Genomic DNA, 27,968 nt, shown 5'->3' with positions numbered 1-27,968 from the left:
AAGAGGGAAAGGAAAAAGGGAGAAAGGAAAGAAGGACTGTATGTGTGTGTGTTTAAAACTATATATGTACTTCACAGAGCACTCTAGGACATTGTTTAGGAAGAAGAAAAACCATTGATCTTTTTCATCTCAAGTGGAGTGTTTCCCAGTTGGCAAGATGGTGGCCTTTGAGTAGCAAAGTCATCAAGATTCTTTTGTCATTTAAAAAAAAAAAATCTACCCAGTGTTGGCTAAGCTGATATGCAGCTGAATAACTGTGGTTTGTAAGTACCCACAAGGGACCTCCTTGGCTTTAGAAGAGAAAATCTCAGAAGATCTCTTCATGTCTGCCCGTGTTTGAACTGCTCCCAGCTCTGAGTGCTAACCAGCATGTTCAGGCGCCGGCTCGATTTACCAGCTGGGCAGGCAAAACCAGGCAGCACCAGCGAGGCCAGACCTCTGCCAGCTGCTGGGAGCCACAGACACAGAAATTGGTCATAATATCACTGTCTAGTCACAGAGCTTTAGATTTCAGCTGCACACTCTAGCTATCAGAAAAATCACAGCGTTTCCTCTATTGCATTCCTTGTCCTGTGCTTCTTGTCAGGATGTTTGCATGTTCTGCTATCAAAAGTATGTAATATTGCCCACCTGAAAAAATATGGAAACTGAGAGATTGCTGAAATGGATAATTTTGAATATGTTACTGTTGAGCTGGTCTAATTTAAATTGACTGCAACTTATGTTACTGTATCTGTTACTAATTTACAAATAGTGGAGTAATACACAGCTTAAATGTTTAATTGCATGATTTTTTAAAATTGTTCTTCATACTTTGTTTTTCTAGTAGGAGCAAGCTGTAAAACATGAAATCATATTGTGAGCAATAGAGATGTTGGAATTCACTTGCATAACGTGAAACATCATCTTAATTTTTTCTCTAAAGATTAAATATTTGTGATGCCATTTATTCCATCTCCTCCCTGTCTGCTCCTTGAGCTACCTGGTTAGAGGTGTGCACAGGGGGGATGCACCTCCTCCCATCCCTGCCTGAGGCTCTGTCTCCTGTGGTTACACAGGCAGTCAGGGTTAGCTCAGGTACACCTGTTCTGGTTTGACTTGCAGTTACTGAAGTGTCAATTAAATCTAAATGGGGTCCACCTGCTTTCTGAACTGCAGTGACTGCTTAGAGTAAGGGAGAGCGAGGCTCATATCATCACTTTTGGTCAAATATCCAAAATGCTTGAGCATTTTCATACATAAATTTTCTCAAGTTCAGTCATCTCAAGTTAGACTTGAATTTTTTTGGAACTTAACATTTGGGTTAATTATAAATGATCAAAAAATCCCAATGGAATCACTCTTTGTGCGAAGAAATCACTATGGATAACTTCTGTGCATGTGAAAATACCATGGGCTAATTAAAATACAATCTTAGGAGTTGGACAGTTGGTGTTCTGAATTGTTGTTTTCATTCCTGAGTTGACCCACAGCTTTCTTCAGCCTGCAGCCTGCTGCAGGGGTTAGCATGTCTGGGGATTTGGCATCCTCCAGTGCCTGTTGGGAGCTCATTTTTTCCTGGTCCTTGATAGACAGTTGTTCTTAAATTGGGACATGGCAGGTGTGCAACAGAATAATGGGAGAGCTCTTGAAACATGAGTCTGTTTCACTTCCCACTACCCACACAAAGTTTTTTTCCCCCCAATTTTCCATCCCTTTTCTCCTGTTCTTTCCTGAGCTGATCTGCAGATGTCTCTTGTGTACTGTTTCCAAAGACAAGTTAAGCAGTGACCTCCTGCTTCTTGTGTCCATTCCTGTCAGGGGTTTTACTACTTGGGAACCACGCTGTGTCCATCCTTTCGTTTATTCTTTTGTTTCTTGTTTTTTGTAAAGTCTTTGGCTTATCAACTTGTGTTTACCCTGTTTTAAGCAAGGTAACAAGCAGCTAATCTTTTTCTTGTAGCCATTGTCAGTATTTGCTTATGCCTTGTTCTGAGTGTACTTTGCTATCACTAACCAAAACATTCCTTAATATGGAGTTTTAAACTGAGCAAGGTAAACTCAAAACTGACAAGTCCCCATGGTGCAAGTCATGAGCCAGCATATGATAACATAATATTTTTGATGGTTTTGATAATAATTTAGAATGCTAAATGATTTCACCAGATATAAGTTCTATGACTTCATATTTCATTGGGCATTTTCTTGTATGGTCCTCATTCTTTCCACCATTACTTTAATGCCAGGTATAGAAGAACTTTTTTATTGAGGTTAAAGTATTTGCTGTTATTGGTTATTACTATTTGGTTAGTGCTCATGTCTAAATCAGAGTGCCTGTGCTAAGCACTCTGCAAACATCTTTGAAGAGAGTCTCTGCTCCAAAGAGTGAAGCAGATTAATACTTTGGTTTTTTCACCTTACTACTTAATGCTGCTTTTTTTGCACTTGGGTTACATTTATCTAAGGGATGTCTATGCCAGTTATTTGTCTCTGTAGTAATAGCTGTGATAATTAGGTAGCAAATTTTTATCTGGATTAAATGCAACTTCTCAAAGAATTGAAAAAAAACCCCAGTGTATCATTAGATTGGATAAAGATGTTGAAAGACTCATGTTCAGTGGGACACTGCTGGGAGCTTGTGTCTAAAAAAGGAATGTTTTCTGCTTTTTAAAGGTTTGGTTAGAATCAGGAGTTAATTATAACTTTCCTACATGTGTGTTAGGATTCAGATTGCTGTGTTCTCAGTTCTACAAGTGTGCAAGATTATTATTTAAAATTTCTGAGCTGCCGTTGCCTGTCCATACACTGAAAGGGGCTTCTCTGACCTCTGTAAGGTGCATCTGATGAAATAATCATACTGAAAATACTTTTTCCATTGCCTTGGACAGATGAAAATATGCTCTGAACTCAGGAGACCATTGGTTTCATCCACTGCAGTTTCTCTTCTTCACTAGAAGAGGTCTTTAGTGAAGACCTTGTGACTTCCAGTCATACAATGTCTGGAACACAGCAGTATCAGTTGTAAGAGATTACAGCTGTCTTTGTTAATTGCTCTTTTGTTACTGCTCATTAGTGCAGTGCCTGTACTTCTCTCTACTCTTTCTCCCTCAACCTTAGTCCACAGGGGTCCAGATCGTGGATTTTGCTGGTTGTTTTTTAATCACTGTCTATCTGCAGAAACTTGTTAATCAGGAACCTGTCAGACAGAAAGTTGTCATTTGTTTCATCATGATACCTCATAGTAATGTTTGCTGTAAATCGTGTAACATTCTTCCAGTCTTCTCTTAGGAAGTCTTTATGCCTTTTTTAATATATCCCTTTTATCTTACAAAGCTGTTCATTTTGACATACCCATGTTGTGTTCTGCTATCCTTTTTGATTCTAAGATTTTTCCAGGATGAAATACATTTTTGCTTTACAAGGCTTTCTTAAGTGTACCTTCTCTACTAGTTTATTCCAGTCTGTAATAGCAGGAGCTTAGTCTGTACTCCATGAAAGCTTTGAGATACTACCTTTTATAAATACTGCAGTGAACTAGACTATTTCACTTTAAAGCTTTGATTGCTTGATGATAGGTTTCGGCTTTGAACCCTCTTTTCTCTGTTTAATGATCTGGCTCAGGTTGTTGGACTGATGCTGGAGTTGTCTGTGGTCATTGCTCCGGGTGTCAAATAGGCTGCAAAGTCAAACACTTTCCCAGAACATGCATATGTGTGGAACGCCACTTTAAAAAGTAGATTTTTAGCCTTTTCCACTTTGTTGTTATTTATTCTCCAGCGTTCAGTGGTGCATTTGCTTGGGCAAGAATTTGCAGTGAGTTTTTAGAATCCATGTTTTATTTTCTGCTGCGTGAATCTGTGCTTTTTTCCAGCTGCCTTGTAGGAACTCCTCCTGTCAGATTAGCATGGTCTAGTGGTCTGCATCCAGGCTAAGAAAAGAGCCTTTAATCCCTCATCTGATGTTGAGTGCATTGATCCTCTCCTCTTCAGTATGCTGTGAATGACTGTGAATGTGTGTCCTTATTGACTGGCATTATCCTCCTCCAGAGAAGTTTCTCTCTCGTTCAAGACACTCTGGTGTATAGATGTGAAAATTCTGTTTCTATGTTGATATCCAAACTCATTCTCTCCTTCCTGGTCTTTTTGTCAACATTTGCTGTGAGAGATTCCTCAGGGAATGGGGATAGTCTTGGCAGCAGAAATGTGTCAGAAGGGGCAGAAATTTTCACATAGCCCAACCAGTCAGTACCTCAATGTCCCTCACCACTAACTAGTTTCCCTGGCATTCTAACCTGAGTATTTTCCCCAAAGGATTAGTTCACTGCCTTAGATTCTCCCTTTGTGAAGCTGGGATGATGTTCTCTTCACAGGATTAGGTGAGGATTAGCTAGTGTTTATCAGCGACTTGCAGATAAAAGAAGTACTTTGTTTACATGTATCTTTTAGAATGCTTGGTCTTGATCACTTGGTAGTGCTCAACTCTGCCTTAGAGAAACATCTGATGTAGGATACTGTTATACAGTAATTGTTACAGATAGTTTCTAACATGTGCGTGTATATTCAGAAGTGAATCCCACTTCCTGAAAACGGAAGCATTTTACAATTTGAAAATATTCGGTCCTGTTCTCTTATTATTATTCTTACTATTATTATTGCTACCTTTAAAATATTTTGTATTAGTGTTGACACGTAAGATTTTGTGGACATTCATGGAAATATCAACGGTATTTCTGGCCTAATGACTGTAAGTACTTCTAAAGGTAGGAAAAAATCACAGTGCCATTTTTCAAAAGTTCCCTTCCTAGACAGACAGGCAATGTCTGCTGTTACCTTTCAATACCAAATATCCATAGTTCATTAATTGAACCAGAAGCTGGAAGCTGAAATTCTGGAAGCTTCTGCTTCTTTTATAATTTCTGAAATTAAAGGTTTTGCAGCAACTGGAATCAGCCAACAGTCTTATTGAAAATACATCTTGTTCTTCCTCAGTGATATTGGCTCTGTGGGGCTTTCTTAGTAACATGAACAGATATGAATGACTCAGAAGAGAGAGAGAGAGAACAACTGTGTTGTGTAGGAAGTTTTAAAATTGGGTTTTTTACCATTTTGTTTTGGCCAACACCACAGTCAGGCTGCAATGCCTGTCTTTTTTATTTTGTTTTTTTGGGTTTTTTTTTGCTTCTTGACAGCCAGTAGAACTGGAGCTGGTATCCTGAATTGATCTTAACAATCCATGAGAAATCCAAGAGAGAACAAATGAGGTGTTCTCAACAGTATGTGGTGTTTTGAAATGCTGTAATTTCTAGTTTTCAGAGCATCAAACTGCAGATTGCTAATGCAGATTTTTTATATTGCAATAAGAAAGATTAGACAGATATATATAATATAAAAATATTATTTGAATTGAGCAAAATTTAAATTACTTGGCTTTTGGAGGCCTTTCTTACATGGAAAACCTCTAATCAGAAAGACAATGTAGTAGAAACTTGTTCTCAATATAAAATACAGGATGAAAAGTATGCAGTGAGAAAGGAGAGGTGGGGGTACATAATAAAATTCCACCTTCTTGGATCTCATCTAATTACCTTCTCTCTTCTCATTAAGTAGACAACATCTTCAGGTCTGGTCCTTGTTCCCTTTGTCCTTTTTCCCTGGGTTTCTGTTACTCTTGAGGGTTTTCCTCATCTCTTCCTGTATCCTTATGTTTTCAAAATTACCACAGTCTATTCCCCTTAGAGAAAATTTTGTAATACTTGACTGCAAATTTGTTCTTTCATTCAACCAGCTCCTTTCAGAAAACATTCCTGTGTTAATTTCCCTGAGAAATTTTTGCCCATGACATCTTGGTTTTGAAATTTTACTGCATTTCTTTCAAGTTCCTTATGGAAGGAGACAGTCCTTGTGTGTTTGTGAAAGGCCATTTGTATAGTCCCCAGACATTAAGTAGCCAGGCACAGTCTGTATGCTATAACATATCTGTGACCTTTCAGAAACCTTATCTTTAACATATCATCTTATCTTTTGCTCTAATTTCTCTTGGGTTTTACTCTCTGTTCTAGCCACTTTCCCACATTTCATCAATAAAATTTAAAATATCATGTGCTAGACTAGCGTGGAAGCACTTCTTATATGTATGAAGAAGTTACATTTTGTATTGTACACTTGAAATGGTGTATTGAAGGAGAAAAGATCGTACTGGTAGTAAATGTAATGTAAGAGATTGAGCTTCAGACCACTAAAATTAATTAAAATATTTTCAAGCAACTTCATTAGGAGCAGGACCTAATCCAAAATTATTCTGACCAAGATGGTAGAATTTTATTTACCATCTGCTTGGATAGCATCTTACTGTGCTTTACAGTAATATTTGATGTTCTGATGTCCATTCTGATTTTGATTCTTCTTTCCATAGTGGTGGGAACATGAAATAGATGTGGTTGCTATTTAGATAGGATGTTTGCTCAGTGCTTTTTTGACAAACTGCTGCTTTTCTACAGGCAGTGAAACAGAATCTCTGTCCCTGGGAAAAGCTCTGCAGAATTAACGGCGCTTGAAGTCTTGGGAAATACTCAGTGTCCCTTGCTGCCCTCTCTCTTCCTTTATCTTCTCCTCCTCAGTACATGCTCTCCTCAGTTTTAGCTTCCAAAGATGAAAATCTTACCCTGATAATGTCTTGTGGGTATTACAGCCTTGCCTGAACTGCAGGCTCTGTTGGTCATGTCAGGTTGTATTCCAGTCATTTTCCCAGAAAATGCCCCAAGGAGCTGCATACAACTCATTTGAAATGGTTTCCTATTTGTGTTTATTACTACTGCCATAGGATTGTTTAAGCATCCAAAAAACTTTTTTTTTTTTTTTTTTTTAATTTTATTTTATTTTAAAAGTCATCATTTGGCACTGCTCTGACAGATTGGCTGTAGAAAATCAGAGCTAAAATCTGGTTCAGTGTGTGATTTAGGGGTGTGTTACTTCCTCTGCCTCCCCAGCCCAGTCCCACCCTGGGGAAGGGCAGGCTCATGCTGCAGCTGGGCTCAGCATCAGGAGCAGCTCCAGTGTGTGACATCCATGCTGGGCTGGAACCTCTCCAGTGTGTGACATCCATGCTGGGCTGGACCAGGAGCTGTTCCAGTGTGTGACACCCATGCTGGACTGGACCAGGAGCTGCTCCAGTGTGTGACATCCATGCTGGGCTGGACCAGGAGCTGTTCCAGTGTGTGACATCCATGCTGGGCTGGACCAGGAGCTGTTCCAGTGTGTGACATCCATGCTGGGCTGGATCAGGAGCAGCTCCAGTGTGTGACATCCATGCTGGGCTGGATCAGAAACCTCTCCAGTGTGTGACATCCATGCTGGGCTGCATCAGGAGCAGCTCCAGTGTATGACATCCTTGCTGAGCTGGACCAGGAGCTGCTCCAGCGTGTGACATCCATGCTGGGCTGGATCAGGAGCTGCTCCAGCGTGTGACATCCATGCTGGGCTGGATCAGGAAGCTCTCCAGTGTGGGACATCCATGCTGGGCTGCATCAGGAACCTCTCCAGTGTGTGACATCCATGCTGGGCTGCATCAGGAGCTGTTCCAGCGTGACATCCATGCTGGGCTGGATCAGGAGCAGCTCCAGTGTGTGACATCCATGCTGGGCTGGATCAGGAACCTCTCCAGTGTGTGACATCCCTTCTGGGCTGGATCAGAAACCTCTCCAGTGTGTGACATCCATGCTGGGCTGGATCAGGAGCTGCTCCAGTATGCGACATTCATGCTGGGCTGGATCAGGAGCTGTTCCAGCGTGACATCCCTTCTGGGCTGGATCAGGAGCAGCTCCAGTGTGTGACATCCATGCTGGGTTGGATCAGGAACCTTTCCAGTGTGTGACATCCATGCTGGGCTGGATCAGGAGCAGCTCCAGTGTGTGATATCCCTGCTGGGCTGGATTAGGAGCTGCTCCAGCGTGTGACATCCATGCTGGGCTGGATCAGGAGCTGCTCCAGTGTTTGGCATCCATGCTGGGCTGGATCAGGAGCTGCTCCAGTGTTTGGCATCCATGCTGGGCTGGATCAGGAGCTGCTCCAGTGTCTGACATCCCTGCTGGGCTGTCTGGCTGCCGTTCGCATCCGCCCACCGCCCCTGGCCGCCGCGCTCGAGCCTTTTCAGGGGCTGAGAGGAGATGTCAATGAGAGGGGCGGGCGGGTTCGCCGAGCTGCCGGAGCAATTGATTGTTGTCTGCCTCTCTGAGCAGCCTGTCTGCGCAGCAGCACACCAGACGCGCTTGCACAATACCCCGCTCATGCTCTAGTCAGCAGCTTCCAAAGGAAGAACAGTATTTTAAAAAGAAATAATAGCAGCTGCAGTGAATGCATGGACCATAGCTAAACTGGAAAGCTAAAGATTATTTCATGCAATATTATTAGAATTATTTGGGTTTCCAAAGGCACGCTCGCATACATGAATGTGTTGCTGGCCAGCTTTGCCACGTGACTCGGCTAGATCCAAATGCAGTTATTTATAGATGGCAGGAGCAGTGATGACATTATCTTACAGCACTCCAGTCCTGAGATTATAGCACTTGTGCGCAGGGAGAGGCATCCAGGTGTCCTCTGTGAGAATTAGGCATGCTGCTCTTCTGCAAATGTCCATTATAAGAGGTAGTCACTAATTACTCTTTCTCTCTCCCCCAATTCATTTTTATTTTCAGACATAGAAATTAAAAGTATTGAAAAATCAGTTTGGGCTGTGATTTCTACCGTCTTGTTCCCTAGATGCTTGTAAAAAGCAATTAGCCACGTTCATTTTTATACCTCTCCCCTCTTCCATAGATAACCTCTTTGTACCTATGCAAAATGATAAACATGCCCCCGAAGACAAGGAAACAGCAATTTCTAATCTGCCTAAAACTAATGGTCGTAGTTAGGCTTTCAAATAAAAGTCTCTTGCTGCAGCCCTGTGCGTGCTTGTGGCTGGGCTGGTGGCACTGAGGCTGCTCTGTGAGCTCTGTCTCAGGGCAGCCTGTGCGAGGGAGCAGCTGCCCGGGGCCGCCTCTGCAGAGCGCCCGAGCATCTGAGCCGCGCCAGGACTCCTGTGCCGGGGAAAACAGCCGTGTCTGCGGGAAACGGCTCTGTTTTTTAAGAAAGAGAAACAAAGAAAAAGAAGATTTAAAAAAAAAAAAAAAAAAAAGCTGCTCGGGTTCGCAGGGTGGTCACACAAAGAAATGCTGAAATGCTCCAGCACAGCTGGGAGTGTGCGGGCTACGGCAGAGCATGGATACAGACAGCAGACCATGGGGCTGCCTCAGGGCAGTTCTGCTGCTGAACACTTTGTATCGTGAAACAACTGAAATTATCCGAAGGTTGGGGTAGGGTTGTTCAGATGTTTCTTATTTTAAGCCAGTTTGGATTTTCTATTACCCTAATTATAACAGATCATAGATGATTTGCGACTTCTGCTTTATTGGTAATAAATAAAAAACATAGTGTATGTGGAGTCTTTAGGGGTATCAGAGTGCCTTTACAAGAGCATCCATGGCTCACAAAGTCTTCTGCTGTAATACAACCATGTTTCAGGTGGGAAACATCCATTAGCCCAGGAGAGACAGCTGGTAGAAATGGAACTTTAAGGATGCAGAAGCCCTTCTCTTGCTCAGATTAGTTACCAAGTTCCCAGTGCAGCTTGGGAACAATTATTTGGTATTTGACTTTGGTATATTAATTGACTGTTAATTAATTAGGTAATTCTCAAGAAAAGGTGATTGGTACCAGAGGAGCAGAGCAGGTTGCTAGGAAAGGAAGATGACAAAGTTTGTGGGGTTGGTGGGACACCAGAGGGAAAATGAGAAGTAATGACTCTGCTAGAAAACTACCTCACCCACTGGGCAGTGAGATGGGAAGCATTGCTACCTTGAAACTGCAGTGCATGCACACATCTGTCTGCCCTGTATTGTTCAATAAGTCAGTCAAGGTAAAAACTGCTGTAGGCTGAGTTTCTCTTTCCTGATATCCTTAACTATTTTCATATTCAGCACTTACAGATTTTTTTACCTAGATGTAATATTTTTTTCAGAATGAAGAGTGAGTGGAAAGATAGGGTCAGAGTACTTCTAGCTTACTTCTGTTCATGTACAAAGTTTGGATAGTATGAAAAACAGTCTTGCAACCCCCAACTTTGAAAGCAAGCATTTTTTCCTTCAGCAGTTATAGAGAAGTTGGCAAAGTTTGTATTACTCTAATTGTAGGAAAATAAAAAATTAAAAAAAAAATCAGAGGACACCTGATAAAACATTCTTTTCCTGTAAAAGTATAAAATAATGTAAGGTTAAAGCAAAGAGCAAGACGGCAGAACCAAAAAGCAAAAGTTCCTAAAATAGCTTTTCTGAGTTCTGGCTGTGCAGTGTTAACTTTGGAAACACGTTTCTGCTATAAATTTTGGTTGTGTGGTTTTTGTAATTTTTTTCCCCTCCTTGCAAGCCTCTCCAGATGTTTTACAGTTGTTCTTTGAAAATGTTCCATGGCAGGCACAGAGACTGTGGGCACAGAGCAGTAACCCCTTGATGTGGTGGATGTGGTTTTTCCTTGCACAGAGAGGAAGGTGTATGATCCTCTCTGTTCTGGGCCTCTGTTCTGTCACAAATGGTGTGACCTTCAGCACATCACCTGCTCTCAGTTTCTTTCATCTTTAAAACTTAGCCAGTAAGCCATGTGGCTGGATGGCCACTTCAGTCTCTGCTGAAGCTCCCCACACTGTAGCTGAGATGTCTTTTTGGGATAATTGTGAGTACAAGCCAGATTTAAATACTTTGCCAATGCAGACTGATTGAATTTCCTCTGTTCACAAACACAGATTTCATTTGATTCTAAAAGACTTCAAAAAGTCATCTATGCCCTGCCTCCTTGGCTGAAGAATCCATTCTCCCTAGATCTGTATCTGACCTTTCCTCTGCATCTCCATTTATGGGAGTTCCTCACCTTATCCCTTAGGGTATTAACTAGCATTAGGATGCTCTTAATATCTAAGCTGTGTCTTTATATATAAGTGTTTCTGTAGATATAGTTAATGCTTTGTTACTCAGTAAATCAGAATACTACTGTCATTCTTCCCTCTTGTAAAAAAAAAAAAAAAGCTTAATCTAAACCCACCAAAAGCCCTGATCTATGTATATATGTAGGTTATATTGATAAGGTTTCTTCTAATAATTCTAATTATATTTCTCCCCCTTTTGTGGCTGTACATTGTGGTGGGGTAGAGAGAAGGGAGAACTGTGCACCTCCCAGGCTTGGGTCCCACTCATGCAGCCAAGGATGCTGGTTGGGTGTGCTTTGGCACAGCACAGCTACTGCCTTCATTGGCCCTTTGAGGAGCCTGATGACACTATTAGTGACTATTGGCTTAATAGTAAGGCTTAAGTATTCTGCCATTTTGTATTGTGTTTAGCTAGACCTAATTTCTCTTGTTTATTTATGAGAATGTCATGTTAAGCAGCACCAAAGCCTGACTAAAATCAAAATAATCTACGGTCGAGGTCTGTTGTCTGCTAGTGTAAAGAAAGTACAGAAGTAAGGCATGATTTGTTTCTGAAAAGCCAATTTTGATTGTTATTCATTTTTTACTTTCCTCTTGGTCTTTTTGAATAATTTGGGTTAGGTTTCCATGATAGGAAGCTGAACCTCCAATTCTGCAATTATTCCTTCCTTTCTTTTAATGATAGACACCAGATTTTCCCTCTTCCAGACTTGCATCATTGTACTGATTGTGCTTGGCTTCCTCGTGTACCAGCTCTTGTTAAATTATCTGTTGGGTTTTTTCCTAGCACTTTTAGGTGTTAGAGGTGGTGTTAGCTCAGGAGTTGTTTACAGTGGTAATTGGAGGGCTGAGGATGGATTAAATGAAACTGAGCCTCTCACCTGTATGTCACTGCTTTGTCTGTAGCCAAAGATGGGTTCAAGTGTGTCAGTCTCATTTTTCAGATGTCTGGATTATATGTTAAATCTGTTGATGACTAGAACTGGCATTACAAAACAAAAGCTTACAGCAGCAATGAAAGATGCTGTTGTTTGAAATCTAAGCAGTGAAACCAACAATTGGATGAGTAGAAAACAAGCAGTCTAATGCTATTGGAGTGCATTTCCTTGGAAAGCCTTATCCAAGATTCACTTGCTGGTAGCCTATTCACCAGTATTGTCTTCTCTTTATATAATGGGCTGTGTTTTCAGATGTAGCAGCTTGGGTAGAGCTAAGCCTAAATGAGATGCTTACATATTTTATCTGGGTCTGTACAGAGTGTTTTGTGCTTGCCAAATTGAGCCATTGTTGCAATGTTTTGTAATGTATTACTTCAAAGTTAATGTAGTGAATCTGGTAAGATCTTCTGCCAAGTTTTGGCAAGTGTAGAAGGAAATTAGGGAATCCCAGTTCCACTGAAGGCATGGGGTGAGGATAGCAGTATTCAAATCTGTGTCTCCAGCATGTACTACTCCAGTTGGCAAGAGGAGGAAGTCGACATATATATGTGTCTTGAGAGGTATTTGTGAAGAATTGAAGATATGCCAAGGCAAGCTGGACCCATATTCAAGACCAGATTTTGTATATGGTGTCAGTCTCATGCAGCAGTTCTGAAAGCACATGCTGAATAACTCTCAGGTTTGCAGTAAGGGTTTCATTGAATAAAACCTCTGTTAATTAATGTGATACTACATTCAGTTTAATTAGGTGTTCCCTTCATTATCTATTTTCCTACAAACCTGCATGATTTTTTGTTTTTTAATTGTAATACATAATTGCATTACAGATCCTACTGGGGCAAAGCTGGATATTTCTGCAGGACACAGCTGTAGCTATAGTGATGAAGGAGGCATTCTTGATAAAGGACATTCCTTAGATATTAGGGATAGAAATGTGTGTCATGCCCTGTTCCACAGTGTTGAACTGTGACTGTCAACTCTGTGTTCCTGTTGTCATTAGCAGGGCAGTTCATGCCTCCCAGATGAGGATCTGAGCCAGCTGCCCCCTTGTTCTGCTGGGGAATTCAGTTCCATGCAGTTTGCTGTGCAGTTGCTGGGATGAGGACTTTTAAAATCTGTGTACCTTTGGAGGGGATTCTCTTCACCACAGCGGAGCAGATTTGTGTTGGTACTTTTTAGATAAAATCAGTCAGTTTGATCCAACTTACGTGGACTTGTAACATCACTGGTTTTTCCTGATGGAGAAAAGCAGTCAAAATCCTCAGGTGCTCCAAAACAGCAGCCAGCTGGGTGCAAGCAAACACCTGGGACTAAGCAGTGGCTCTGTGTGCAAAGTGGGCATCTGCTGGCAGCCAGAGAGATAGGCCTGGGAGGAGGGATGGACTCCCTGGGAACTGCTTTGGGTCCATGTTGAACAGCCAGACTGCTGTGAAATTAATACTTTTGCTCTGTAATTGGCTTTGTATGTAGTCCTTTCGTGCTGTCAGTGTTGAGGCAGACACCGAGCAGAAGCTCCTGTAATGACAGGGTAGGGCTGATCTGTCACTGCCATGGAGCAGCGCCTTGAGAGAATTGCAGAGGAGGGACAGGCACAAATCTCTGCTAATGGACTGTTACAGCCTGGGTTTGTGGCCTTGCCTTGCTGCCTGACCCACAGTCCGACAGGTGAGCCAGCCTTTGCCAGGCTCTGCTGGAGTTTGCAAGGAGGAGAGCTGCAGGAAAATCAATCCTTGAAATAGTTTGGCATGACTGGCCTCTGCCTCTCTCCTTTTCCTAGCTCTTTAAAAGCAAAATGGCTTTTAAAACACAAGGAAAACATCTGATTTTCAGTTTCACAAAATTGCATAGATTTCATCCTTTTAATGCAATTGACCTTATTTTTCTAATACTGTCAGCACATTGAGCTTTAGGTAGTTAACATTTTCAATGTATTTTTCCAAATGTGATACAGTCTCTGTTTTTCTATGTAGAAAGAATAATTCCTCTAAATAACCAAGACAATAGTTATTTCCACTCCTCTCATTCTCTTTTCATTGCTGCTTTCCTTCCCTCCCTACCAAATTACCTCACTGGATGTTTTATAAAAGCTGTATTTAGATTGCAGTCTGTAGAGGATAGAGTAGAAAGCACTCAGTACCTCTGTATTCTACTTGTCTGGAATTCTCCATGTAAATAAAACGAACTTGTTTCTAAAAGCAATATAAAATTAATGGATATGATTGGTAAAAAAAATGATGTATTTTCTTACTTATGTTGTAAATATCTTTTCGGCCAAACGCACTTGCTTTTGAGGCGTGAAACCAATCTAGCAGGATGGTGCTGAACAGATAGTTCTTCAAATCGAACTCCTCCTTTTTTCCTAATATTTTCATTGCAGCGAGGAAGAAATACGGCTCTGCCAGTCTGCCTATTGAACTATCTACTGCAGCTTAACTGCAGCAAGGAAGCAGTAATCCTATTGTGCTCTTCCAGCAGTCTCCCGGGAAGCAGAAGGCATTGAAATTACTGAGCTGTTGTCCTATCCCCTCCTCACCTGTCTTTGTGGCTGTAAATATAGTGTCTGCCTGTAAATAGCACCTTTAAGCACGTTCCCTAACAAGAGGCAGCGATTTACTGAGGTGATAAGCTGTGACTAATACTAGGGTATCACAATAGGTAAATAGATTAGCGCTGTGCTTCTCTGTATTTTGCTTTCTAGGGAGCCGCGGGCTCTTGCACTCGGAGGTGCTTACCCTGGCACTTTGCACAGTGCTGGGTACAAGCAGGCAGGGCAGGGTTGCAGCTCCAGTGCAGGCTGGGTGCAGCTGGGGAAATGCAGCAGTGCCTCTGCAGGGTGGCATTGACTGCACACCCTGCTTTCTTTACTTTTTCTGCTCCCTGGCCCAAAAAGGGTTGTAATGGGCTGTACCAATCTTCTGTGTTGTGGCTATAAAATGGCATTTGAGCTGCATCACCAGCATCTATCATGTAATATTTGCAGGTATGCCAGCATCATTTGTTGTCAAGAAGTATTAAGTGGTGCAAGCAGCCTGGGCATGATCTGTGGCTTCACCCAGCTCAGGTCCTTGATTTTCCTAATGGAAGGCCCCCAGCACTTACCAAGCAGTTGTGATGCTACTGCTGGCTGATGGGCACTCATGGCTGTGAAGGATGGAAAGGTGCCATGGAGCAAGCAGTGGAAGCCTTTCTTTCTGTGCTGCCTGGCAGGTTTTCAGCACAAAAGGGTCCTTACAGGAAAGGAACAGTACCAGGGGATGTGGCCGGTCCTAATAATTGTGTCGCAAATCTTGTGATATTTGGCATGTTCTCAAAGACTTGCTCCTAGAGGCAGGGGATTAAACAACAATTGCTTCCTTTCTCTTTCAAGCAAGGCTTAGCTCTGTGGTTGCACAGAAATGCTTAAAATGTGACTTGAACTGACTGGGGGGAAAAAAAAAATTTGCTTTCCTGCCTTCTTTCCCCTTCTTGTCCCCAGGATCCCAATGTGGATACATTGCCATGTCTTAGGATTTTTTTCAATGAAAGAATTTAAAAGTATTGTATTATGGACATAAAGTGTTGCCAACTTTGGGTGTGTGGGAGTGTTTATGAGTATTTTAAGGAGAGGTCGATCACATTCTGTGCTGAGACACTCTTGCCATGTCTGGTCCTCTTCAAAGAATAGAAAAACAAAAATGGGACTGGGTAGCAGCAAGCTGAATATCTCTTAACTGATGTTTTTCTCTTGCTTCCTTAGGGAAACCCCTTGGGCTAGTTGTAATTGAAATCTCTCCTATTTTTAAATCTGTATTTCTGCTTTTCACAAATGTGAAAGCTGAGGCTGCTCGTGTCTGTGTTGGTTTCTTAACGCAGTCGTCATTAGCAAATCAGTATTGATTTATTCCTATGGAAATAGATCAGTGCTAAAAGTAAAATGCAATCCCATTAAGAATGATACAGGTTTTGCAGATGGAGAAAAGTAGGTCAAATATTGCACCAATCATCCCAGAGAGTGTCCCTTTAAGCCAAACAAATGTGTGAATACACTTTAGCTGTCAGTACCTTATTTGATTGCCATTATTCTGCATCTTTTTGCATGAACTAGCAGACGCCTCTATGACTGAGCAGGGGTTGAAAGAAAATATCAATTTTGGTGTATTAACCAGGTTGTATTTTACACCTGGGCTATGTGCAAGGCTTCTTGGGGGGGGCGGGGGGGGTGTGCATATTCAAGGATTCTTCCTTTCCTCTCATTGCAACAGTTGAGTGCAAGTTAAGCAGGAAAGGCACATCATTGTATGCAAGGGACATTGTAGCAATGCAGCAGAGGAACACGATTTAAATGTGATCATTAAACTGCCGCAGCAAGGGGCTGCGAGAGACGGTGTGGATGGTCCATCTGCAAAATCTGTGTTCCTGTTGTACAAGGAGGAGGGGCGGAGGGGGAGAAAAAGCAGCTGCTTGGCTGTGCTAAGAGAGGGTGAGACTGACTGTTGGCACCATCTGTAGCTGTCCTTTGTGCTTGCTGCTTTATCTGTTCATTATAGTATGATACTGAAATTCTCGTGCTTTGAGTGTAAATGAGTTGAGATACGCCTAATACTGTCAGCATAAAAAGCAGTAACTAAGTACACTAAAGATGAATAGTGTAATCTGTAAATTCATTTTGAGTTTGTTTTATCTTGCTTGAATAGCCCAGGAAGTGATGTTCTCCAGAAGCCAGCTGTACCAGATGTGTGTTGGCAGGGTATATATTCATCTCACCGAGCAGAGAGCAGAGCAGTGGAGGTGGATGGGGCAGGAGAGATGGGAGGCTGCCCTGTGTTTTCCAGCAGGAGAGAGCAGACTCCTTTACAGGGAGGATAGAGCAGGTCAGAGGGGAACTGGTAACACACAGCTTTGTTTTTATTCCATGCACAAGTGCCAACACAGGGAAGAGAGTGATTATTATACACGGTACATGAGTTGAAATGTCCCGGGGGAGGAAAGGTTGAACCTCTCCATAATGAGTGCTGTGATAGGGATGAGTAAATTTGCTAGGTTTTTTTACCTGCAGTCTCTTAGTTTCTAAAAACAGGAATCCTCTCCAGATAACTTGTAGAATAATACCATCCAGCTTATCTTAAGGACTTCTTTGTTCTTTGATGGTTTACATTTTCCCTTTATAAATCTGCATACTGTATATTGGTAATAATATAATAAAACTCATTAAGATGAGTTCTTATCTTCACGTCACCAAAACAATGCTCTCATTGGCATATTCTTTTTCCAGGAGTTACACTGCTTTTTTTTTTTTTTTTCCAAGCAGGTTTGGCTTTTGTTTGCAGATTCATGCCCTCAGATCCGCTGGGTTGTTGCTTTTTATCTTACTTGTCAAGTGCACATAGGTGTGCAGAAGGAGCAACTCCCTTCTCCCATCCTAGCCTGGTCTAAGATGGATGATTCTGTAGTAATTACACCGGGCTGTGAAAGTGCTCAGCATCCACTATTACTCATCCACTATTACTGTGTGATGGCTGCGTTAAGTGTTCGGCAGAACACTTTGTTCGTGTTTCCCGAGCTCCAGCGGCCGTGGCCAAGGGAAGGAGCCCTGAGAGGCAGGAATTTGTATCTCCAGGCGGCTGGAAAGGGGGAGGGGGGCCTTTGTCACTGGCACATTAGTAATGATATGCCAGGGATAAAAGGTGAGTATAATTTGATCAAATGCTTGTTGACAGATTCCTTGGCTAATAGAGAAGCAGCTTAGACTGACACTCGTTGCTGGAGCATTTCACAGAGCTGGAGGGGATGCTTTTTGTAGGCTACATGTGAGGCTGGCAATTTCCGAGTGACCATATTTAGCTACATAAAGAAACGATGTCCCTTTTTTGTCACGGCAGAGCTCTAAAATGCCTCCCTAAACACCGCTCTTGACCTTCTGCTTGATAAATGCAATAAAATTACTACCTCTTCTTTGTCCAAATGTGTGATTAATTCACAGCAATGGCCCAGGCTAGAAGTATTTCTCTTGTGTGGCCATTTAATGTGAGAAGATCCAATTGTTTTTTGTACTGAAAAACTGTACTTGTGTGTGTTTTTGGTAAAGCAGATTCTTTTTTTCCCCCCACAAATCTGACTTTACAGTTAGTTTCTTCAGAATTTGTTCTGTATTAACAGTACATGTGAGTAGCTACTGGGAAAAGAAGGTGGTGTACCCTGAAATGATAGCTAGCTACTGCTTATGATTATGTTATTTGGTGAAAAGACATATCTTAATTAGAAAATTAAGATATGAAAGCAGAAGCCTCAATCTTAGAGGATTCTGCACTTGTCTCTTTTAAACGAGCAAGGCTGAAATTACATCTAGAGCTCTTACTGCTCTAAACCCCTGTCATCTTAGGTTTTCAGTAGTCTTCTGGTTCTCACCCACCCATATCATCTGTTGGTTTGTGTTCAGTTTGCAGCACCTCAGGAAGGCACTTAGTTAAAAATCAAGCCTGAAGCTTTTTTTTTTTTTTTTTTTTTTGTTCCGAGTGTTTTGTAAAGAATCCTTTAAAAAAGAAAAAAGCCCAAGCACTTCCATTTGAGAAGTTGATTTCTTTCCACTGCAGGATTTTTCAATTAGTCTGCACTTTGTTCCAGTGAAACTCCTCACTGTGTCCTCATACCTGGCTGGCTTTTTACCAGAGCCACTTCTGGTGCTGGAATTAAAGAGGCAGCTGTGGGGCTCGGGTGGATCTTGCTGGAGGTTTTATGGGATGTCTTGGCTGGGTGCACTCATGGGAGCCAGGTTTCACTTGCAGTCACTCTCTGAGGCTCTGCTTACTGCAGAGTGGAACAGGGCTGGTCTTCTCTGAGTGTGAGTGCATAAGGGAGAGGCCACATTTTCAGGAATAATGACCCCTTTCATGTCTTTAGAAGGAGTTATGCACTCTTTTTCACTCTTAAGAAATCTCTGCATCTTCATAGTTCTTAAGTGTGATATTCCTTTAAGCACAGAATTACCCTCATTGACTACAAGATTAGGCACATAATGGAAATACACATTTAGGGGTTGTGCTGGGTCAGATATAGATTTAAGTGCCTAACTTTGTATCCATACATCATTCTCCTGTTTATCTATTCAAGAATGGTAGCTCATAGCACTTTTAGAAATTAATTCGTGCACATGGGTTTCTCTCCAATTAATCTTTTGAAAAAAAAAAACAGCTGAACAGAAAAGAGATCTTTTTTCTTTGCTCCCCTCTGTAAGGGAAGTCTTTTCTATGTTTTTATTATGTTTCTATTAGTGTGAAATGAATTATTCTGCATTTTACTTCACTTGTAACAGCTATCCCATGTCCTTTTGCTTCCTCTGTTCTTTATCTCTGTGCTGCTCTGACAAGTTCTCTTACACCTCCTGGGCCATGCAGAACGTTTGTAACTTGGGTAAAAATGCTCTAATGATAGTGTAGTACAATTGCAGACTCAGTTTGATGGGATAATAGTGTGAGTGGTGGTTCATGGACAAGCTTTGCACTCCTGGTGTTTGTCTGTTCGGCTCGTGGCTCCTGTTACAGTGTCTTGCAGCTGCTCTGTGCTGTGCTGGTTCCTCAGGTGTGTGCTCACTGTCATTTGTTCTGTTTGCACAGCACTGCTTTCCTCGTGGTGTGAGGAGCTGGGACGGCTCTTGCTGCTTCGCCACCAGAAAAGCCGGCAGAACGATCCTCCCGGGAAGCTCCCCATGCAACCCCCCATGAACTCTATGAGCTCCATGAAACCCACCCTCTCTCACAGGTGAGTCTGGACAGCCTGTTGTGTGACACATCTGTCACCTGAAGTGCTCCTTACCACTGGTGGGAGGAGCGACATTGGTTCCTGCACTGCTCAGCACTACGGACAATGGGGAATCTGTAATTACAAAATGGGAATCTGTAATAACAGCAAGCACTAAACAAACTCACATTTTCTTCTTGCTATTGCCCCATGCATAGTGAAGTGACACTTCCATCTTCAAATCTGTGCTCAGATCAAGTGGGCTTGCTTTCAAGCTTCAAGTTATGCCCTAGAGATAAACTTGTACATTATGTCTCTCATCAGACACTTGCCTGATGTTTATTTAAATGCAACTGGCTTTTCTGACATTGAAAACATTTCACTGATGTTCTGTGTTTTAACCATCATTGGAAATGTATTGCATGCAAAGCAGCTGTACTGTGAGTGTAACCATAGATCAGAGGATGTCCTGTACAGTCTTCTATCAGGTGAGGATCACACAGCACTTGTGTTACTTTAGAGAAAACATGAACATTGAAGGACATTGTAAGAAGATGGTGTGAAGCCTTTGATTACCAAATTACGTAGAGGAGCACTATTTGTATTTCTTGTCTCCACAACGTGGGTCAGAAGCAAAAGCTGGAGATAAAGTGTAGACAAGATTGAGCATTCATTCCACACTATATGTTTCTGGGAGGTTTTTTTCCAAGGCTTTCTTTACCTCAGGATCACATTAAAGAAATCACAAAAAGTATAAATTTGTTTTAATATAGAGGGTTTTTTTTGTTAGGGAAGGACTGTGAGAGTGTAATGAGTCTAAATTCCCTGTGCCTAAGTTCCATGATAGCCTAACTAACTTGAATTTTTGTATTAGAATGAAGCTTAGGTACATCTTTGTAGCAGCACATTTGGATATGCAAATTTGTCTGAAAACAAATTTTGAGGTTTGGGTTGGATATGTTTTCATTATTTTTGTTGCATTTATGGCAAAACGATGCAATCATTACTATGCCTTTTATTTTAGTCCTTGAGAATAAAGTCAGTCCTTTTTTGGAAGTATAATTAATATATCATCACTGTTTTTTCAGAGTACTTGGATTTCCTTTTTTTGTAGTTGCTTATGAAATGACTGATTGTAAACACACTTAACAAAAAAAACCCACAGAAAACTTAATGTTTTAAAATAATTTTACACTTGGGAGAAGCTTTTCAGAAGACAAAGTGGAATTAGTGGCCGATCTGTGGAGAATGTGGTGCAGTGTTTGTTCACTTAGGTGTAATTTTGTAGTTTTTTAGATGCCTGATGATCATTTGACCTTATAGCCTCTGTTCCTCTAGAGTCTATAAAGTAACACTATCTCACAGGGGCTGTGTGCTACATTACTAGATAATAGATAAGATAGGCACAACTCACTTCTTTCGTGGCAGTTTTCCACTGAAACTGTCACATGTCAAAAAAGAAATACTTTCTTCTACTAAACCTAAATACCAGCATTTCCAGCAGTACAGGGCCATCCAATATTCTGCCTCTAGTAGAGCATCCTGCCCAGTATTAAGCAGTTCCTGCTTAATATTTCTCTTGAGTATTGTCCTTGAAATGCTCTACTGGGGAAGACACTGGGAGAAATTTCTAAATTACTACTCTTTACCTATGAGATGCCCCTCTAGAAACAGAATTTCTGTGGCATAACTTCTTACATACAATAGCTGCACCAGCTGCTTTGGGATTTGGAATACTTGCATCACTGCTTTAGTGTGTGCTGTTGTCTGTAATTTAACCATAACTGCTCAAAATCTCTCAGGTGGTGCATTAGAATGAGATCCTGTGTCTCTCCAATTTCTTTTTCCACCTGGAACTGTTTATTTTCATGGATGTTTTGCAAAGTGAAGTATGGGGTGTAGCAGGATTGAGTTTTCTATTTGTTTTAATTAAACAAAAGATGAAAAGCCATTAAGTACAGTATTAACTACAATAAGTGGTGAAGCTGTTGATGAAGCACCATTTGTATTTGCATTACGTTACATTTAGGTCAAAAGCTTAGTATTAAAGTTCACAGTATCTTATCTCTAATCCATAAGACTTTTCTGTTAATTCAAACAAAAGAAAAAAGCATTTCCTGAAACAATTAATGTAGCTACTTCAAGTTTTGTGAAAGAACTAGATATTAAATTAGAACAACCAAGAGCATATGCAAGAACCTTACTTCACAAAGGCAGTGTAGATATATGTGAGCTGCTGATTATCACTGGACACACAATTAAATCCTTCCCCATCACCCAGTGATCTTGAGCACTCCACACAGAGCTTTTTCTGCTGTTCCTTTTGCTAGCAACAAAATTACCCAGAGCTCTAGTCAGAGACTAGAATCCTGATGTAGCTGGCACTACAGAAACACAGCTGCTCAGTCTCAAAGTTGAAACAGGACTCAGCTATTTTAAATAAATTGTGACTCAATAATGTATCACAAGAATCTAAATCTAAGGATTCATATTTAATAAACTATGGGCACTTACACTAGAAGTAATTCAGGTCTGGCCTGTTTTTAAAGACAATCTTTGATTTTTAAAAGTTAATTGAGCTATGAGAGAAAACTGAAGTAGACTGGTGAAGGAGGGCTTTCACAGTGTTACTGTTGGTTAAATGCACTTAGAGAGAGCAGAATGTAAGCCATGTGAGGATATGCACACATGCAACAAATGCTTTCAGAGTAAGGGCTGTATTGTGCTAATTTCTTTCTAAATTTAGCTTTTCATTAACAGAATGATCAAGTGTTGCATATAGAAAAAAAAATAAGCTAAATACCTACTGTCTAATGTAGGGCATTAGACGTGTTGGTTGGATTGGAAACTCCTGTGTTTTGTGAGCAGAATGAGCACTGGATTGTCAAAAGGAACCTCCCAATTTAGGGGGTTTTTAAGTCTTTGCTAAGTCTAATAGTCAGCTCAAACTTGCATGTGAGATTTTTACTTATTTTCACCTTAGACCTTTTTATTTATTCATGGGAATAAACTTCACTCCTGTATTGAAGGACCAGTGTAGGACCTATCCACCTCTTTAATCCTGTATAACTTCTAATTAAAGTCCTACTTAATGGATTTATGGGGAACTTAAGGAGAGCTGTTAGTCTTCAGGCTAGCCCTTCTGCACAAGAGTGAAATTTCATGCTTTCTAACTTGCAGGGCATAATGTAATTATTTGTGTTGTACTTTCCCAATCTGACAAACTGTCTGTAATAACAGTGGCTGATTTTTTAATTGGTTTATGGTCTTTATGTAAGGACAAATTATTGTCATTATACACCTTCTGATGCTTTGATGAAGTTCCTATATAACACTTTATTGCATTAAGTGGTGGACCTTTACATGTGTATCAAACTGAACCTTGGTTGAAATGGGTACAGTTCCAATGAATCCCAGCAGGAATTGCACCCTAGTTCATTTTCACGTCAGTCTAACTCAGACAAGCTCTGGGAGGCTTCTCATTTCTTGCACAGCTTGTAATAAAGCTTATTTGTCAATAAAACCACCTAGAAATAGACAGCTGTTAGTTGCAGTTTAGTGTGTTGTCATGAGCATCTGTAGGGTTTTGCTGTCTTCACTCTTGCTCCAAATTTTGTTCTTATGTATTAATTGCCAGCTGTCTCACAGTTAGAGACCAAAGTGTGGCAATGCCTCTGTAGGGCAGTCATGATTGATGAAAAATGTGAAGATAATGTAATTTTTATCACAAATTACTTAGTGCCAAAGGTTTAGAGAAAATTGAACAGTAGATGAAATGAAGCAATAATTCAGTCTTATGGTAGATGTGTTATTTATTACCATTAATGTTTTATGTTTAGGCAATCATATCTTTTAGTGGTAAGACTTGCTTTAAGAGTGCTTGTTTTTAGTGCTTGTTTTGTCCTTTTTTTCTTCCAATTTAAACTTGACTAAGAGCTGAACTTTATAGGAACTCTTGGAAAAGAATGGTAATTCTGTCTAAATTTTTACTGTGTGGTGAGGACTGGCTCTTGCATTATTAACAATCAGGAGTGAACTGGTTACAACATACTGGTACAAACAGTGTTAGAAGTTCTGTAAAGGGTGCTGCCTTTTGACCAATGGTGATAGCCACATTAAAAATGTCTGTATGAGGTCAGGTGCAGCATATACACACTTTGATGAAGGCAAGCACATAGTGCATGTTTTATACATCAGTTTGAAGTAGGGGGTTGCTCCATTATGTCATGTGGCTCTGGCACACAGGGAAAATCTTTGCAAAAGAATTCATAACTCTTGAGGTAAAAGATAAAATTGGTTCAAAACCTTTTTATCTTTGTGGTTGTGGAGTTGTGAAATAAATATAATTAGGGACTGAACAGATGGTAGATCCTAATATAAAAGAATATACCCAGTGAAGAAACCTGTATTACTTGTGATTCTGCAAGAGTAGCTTTGCTGTTTTGTGGTTTCCTTTCTGTAAAGTAATGTTAAAGTTTACCATCAGGAGAGAATAGGGAAGAGTTCAGAATCAAGAAATGTTTCTGCAAAAGTGTCATTTCTTAAAAAAAAAAAAAAAAAAATCAGAAAATTTCTTCAGGGTAGTATGCTTATGCTCTAAGTGTTGCAAACTAATTACTAATTGCTCCAAAGTGTTGTCCCAAGAGTTGTTTGTCCATCTTGTCCTCTAAGTGAAACGACTGGTAATAATTTTATCACATACATTTATGGAGAGGTGGTGGATGAAAATCTTGAGCCTGTTGAAGCTAAAAGCAAATGATGAGTATCTTCTCCTTGAAAACTGATAAGTGTAACCATTAGCTGTTAATAATTAAATATGGAATATTTTCATGTGAAAAATCTGCATTTCATTTTAGGTAAGTTGTGGTCAGTTCTTGTGGTAACAGGAAACAATAATGGGTGACTTGTTTTCAAATATGTATTCTTTACATGCTTGGTAAAAGTTATAGGATAAGGATCAGCTTTTCTTGTGTATACAGAGCCTTGCAGAGATGTGTAAACAGGTCTTCTCTATTGATTGATGAGTCAAAGTGAGTGCTGTTTAATAAAACTAGTATGTAGTGGGACTATTATAATTTTGTGAGGTTTTTTTTCTGATAAGTACATGTAAGTGGCTATATACTCTGTATTTTTCCTGTAGATGTTGTAGTCTTATGGTTTTAGTTTGTGATTATTTTTTGTTAGAAGCATCAGCTGATATTTTTATAAGTAAACACTAGGCAGATATTATTTAAGGTATGTCTGCTGACTAAGGCAAAATGTGATCTTCTCAGGCTTTGTACTGTCTATGATAGTTTTTAAAATATGGCAACAGCTTTGAATAGACAGGTATCCTTCTCATGTTTGCGCCACATTGAACAACTAATTCCTGAAAATATCTGGTGAACTGTGATTTATGTTTAGTGATTATGACAGGGGTATCATGGCTCTTTGCATGAGGTCTGCTCTCAAAAGCAGGTGACATGGTTCCTCTTCAAGCATATTGGGAAGGTACCCTCTGTCACCTGTTCTGAATGAAACCAACCGATTTCTGGTGGCAGGAGGGTTAAAAGTCATTTAACTGTGGCAGCACCCCTGGTTTTTAACCATTTTGACAGTCAGCACGATAAGCCTGTGTGACACTGAGTGCCAAGCCCTTTGTTGCAAAACTGATCAAAATCGTTGGGAGTCTTTTAACTGGATTGGACACCTTTGGAGAGGGAACACCAGAAGGCAGTCAGTGCCCTTCGAGCTGCAGAGCATCATTCCAGCCGTGAGTTGAGCAGTCTGTCGGGCACAGGAGGGCCGGGGAGCGCCGGCCCTGGCTCAGCACAGCCCGAGCTCAGTGTCAGTGGCTGTGTCCGGGTGCATCGCTCCCGCCTGCCTGCCGGGCGCTGACATGGCTTCTGAGCAGGGAGGGAGCTTACAGGCTGGCACCTAAAGGTTGCTGACACAAATTACGGCAAATGCCTTCTCCTTCTAAACGATTCTTTTGGATATTTTGGTATAATTTGGCAGCAGGATCGCAGATGTATATTTTATCTAGGACTTGATATTTTTCTTGATGCCTTTTCTTTACGTGTATCTGTTATTCATTCACTTACATGAAAATGTCACCCTCCACAGGATTTCTCTGTAAATAGATTACAAAAGGAGTGAATTCCCAGTGCTCAATTTTGTCAATTGTTGTATTCCTGCTACTCCCGTACATTTGGATTCTCAAGTCTCTCAGAATCGCAGCAAGAAGAAAAGGAAATAGTCATTACTTCATTACTATTTGCAGTGGTGGAGGGCTTTTCTAATGGTTTCTCTTAAAAAAAAAAAAAAAAAAAAAAAAAAAATTGCAATTCGAGCTAAGACTCTCCTAGCCGGTTTTCGCTAGAAATGACAACAAAGCCTGCTCGGCAGACAGAGCACATCAGCACCCTGGGCAGATGGGTCGGTGACATTAATTAGAAACTGGCAGTGCCTTTAGCAGGAATCGGTGGTTTCTTCCCATGAAAGGGCTGTTCCGGGGATAAGGAGCAGCGCAGCAGCCGGGGCAGCGGCTTGAATTCCTCGTCTGCACCAAGCTGGGAATGCGGGCAAGGTACCACAGCCTGTTCGTGCTCTCCGTTCCCACTTAACGCGTCAGGGGAGATGCGATGTGACGGTTTGTTTGCCTTGTCCCTGTGTCACCGACAGCGTTTCCAAACTGCCCTGACAGGCAGGCGGACACGGCTCGAGCAGACGTTTCCCAGACCTGCCCCTCCGCCGTCCCTCCCCGGCCAGGTCACTCTGCCCGGCTGCCCTGCCCTGCCCTGAGCCCCCAGCCCGGCAGGGCTGTCCCCGTTCCCCAAGCCCCCATTCCGGCGGGGCTGTCCCCGTTCCCCGAGCCCCCATTCCGGCGGGGCTGTCCCCGTTCCCCGAGCCCCCAGCCCGGCGGGGCTGTCCCCGTTCCCCGAGCCCCCAGCCCGGCCGCTGTGCCCCCAGCCCGGCCGCTGTGCCCCCAGCCCGGCGGGGCTGTCCCCGTTCCCCGAGCCCCCAGCCCGGCGGGGCTGTCCCCGTTCCCCGAGCCCCCAGCCCGGCTCGCTTCCCGTAAGTTGCGGCGGTGCTGTGCTGTGCTGCCCCCTCCTCCCTCTCTCCCTCCCTTCCCGCCGTGCCTCTCGAAGAAAGCGCTTTTTTTTCTGTTGTCGGGGAGCGTAAATCAGCTTCATCTAAAATCTCGGAAGTGCAAGTCCATCACATCTTCCTCCAAGCCGCCTGCTACACCTTGCGTGAGTCAGACTGCAGAGCTCCCGGTGCCCTTCTCGCTGTGCGGGGCTGCTCGTGTTTCCCCCTGTCTCAGAGGCAAAAGCAGAAGTGGAATCTGCTCACGCTCTCAGCGGTTCCTTCCCCGGTTGTTGTAGCAGTCGCTGACCTCCAGGCACTATGAATAAACAGCAAAGCTGGGAACAAAAGGAGTCTTCTGGCTGCCATTATCTCACATTAACATAGCAGACGCGCTGCGGTGTGAACAATGCGAGTCTCATTCGCCGATAATCAGCGAGTACCCAGGCATTTGGATTACCAAGGCAACAGGCAATGGTAGAATACTGGGTGGGTGTGTTTTTTATTGTAAAGGAGCAGTCGGATATGGAAACCCAGGTATATTGATAAAGCAGAGCAGAAGGAATGCCTGGTGGCAGGGGGGGACTGAGGGCTCGGGGTTGCATTCCGACACACATGAGATAAATAAGACATGGATGAAGCAGATCTGTGAGATGCAATAAAGATTAAACTGCATTTGTCAAGCTGAAAACGATTATAAGATAATTTCAGCATTTTGAAAAAGGTAACAGGTGGCATGTTAATAGCAGGGCTGTTACCGGTGGATTTTGTATCTGTAATCTGGGCTGTAGTAATGCATTGCATGGTCTACTTATGTGACAATAGAACTGGGTGTGATGGTTTAATCTTTTTTCCTTTTATCAGATGGATGCTGTAGTGCCCATGTCAGACGATGTAACCCCTTCTGCTTCTTAGAGGCAGGAGTGGGTCTCAGTAGCATTTTTGTTTCTTACCTGCATAGCTGTGATCATTTATTCCACGTGGACAGAAATAAGTTGTGTTATCTCTGTATCTTTGCGTGTGCACACATGTGCATGGACATACATGAAATCTATGAAGCAGGACTGTGTGTGCATGCAGGGGCTATGTGGGTTTTTGCAGGTCCAAAAACTTACATATTAATCTAATTATTTGGCCTAATGCATTTTTCTGATTTCAGGAGTTAAAATCAGGTGCAGTAACTCTTGCTGAGCAGCGTGAGACTTGCAGGCATGGCTCTAAGTGATGACACTGGGTGTAGAGAGTAAGGTGGCAGGAAGCACA

At 41.8% G+C, this 27,968-nt stretch overlaps 1 protein-coding gene across 11 annotated transcripts in view; it reads left to right on the top strand.

The window, feature by feature from the left end:
• The window catches only part of ZMIZ1 (zinc finger MIZ-type containing 1), a 334,693-nt gene that overhangs the window by 263,752 nt on the left and 42,973 nt on the right, over window positions 1-27,968 (top strand). For all 11 annotated transcript variants that reach the window (XM_079311881.1, XM_079311887.1, XM_079311882.1 and 8 more), the window contains one exon: window positions 19,514-19,658. In XM_079311881.1, coding sequence (XP_079168007.1) covers window positions 19,514-19,658 — 145 coding nt within the window. The remainder of the gene's footprint in view (window positions 1-19,513; window positions 19,659-27,968) is intronic.

This window comes from Erithacus rubecula (assembly GCF_903797595.1).
Source record: "Erithacus rubecula genome assembly, chromosome: 9".
Classification (NCBI taxonomy): domain Eukaryota; kingdom Metazoa; phylum Chordata; class Aves; order Passeriformes; family Muscicapidae; genus Erithacus; species Erithacus rubecula.
Note: the sequence above shows the minus strand (reverse complement) of the source record. Positions and strands in the feature narration are given on the sequence as shown.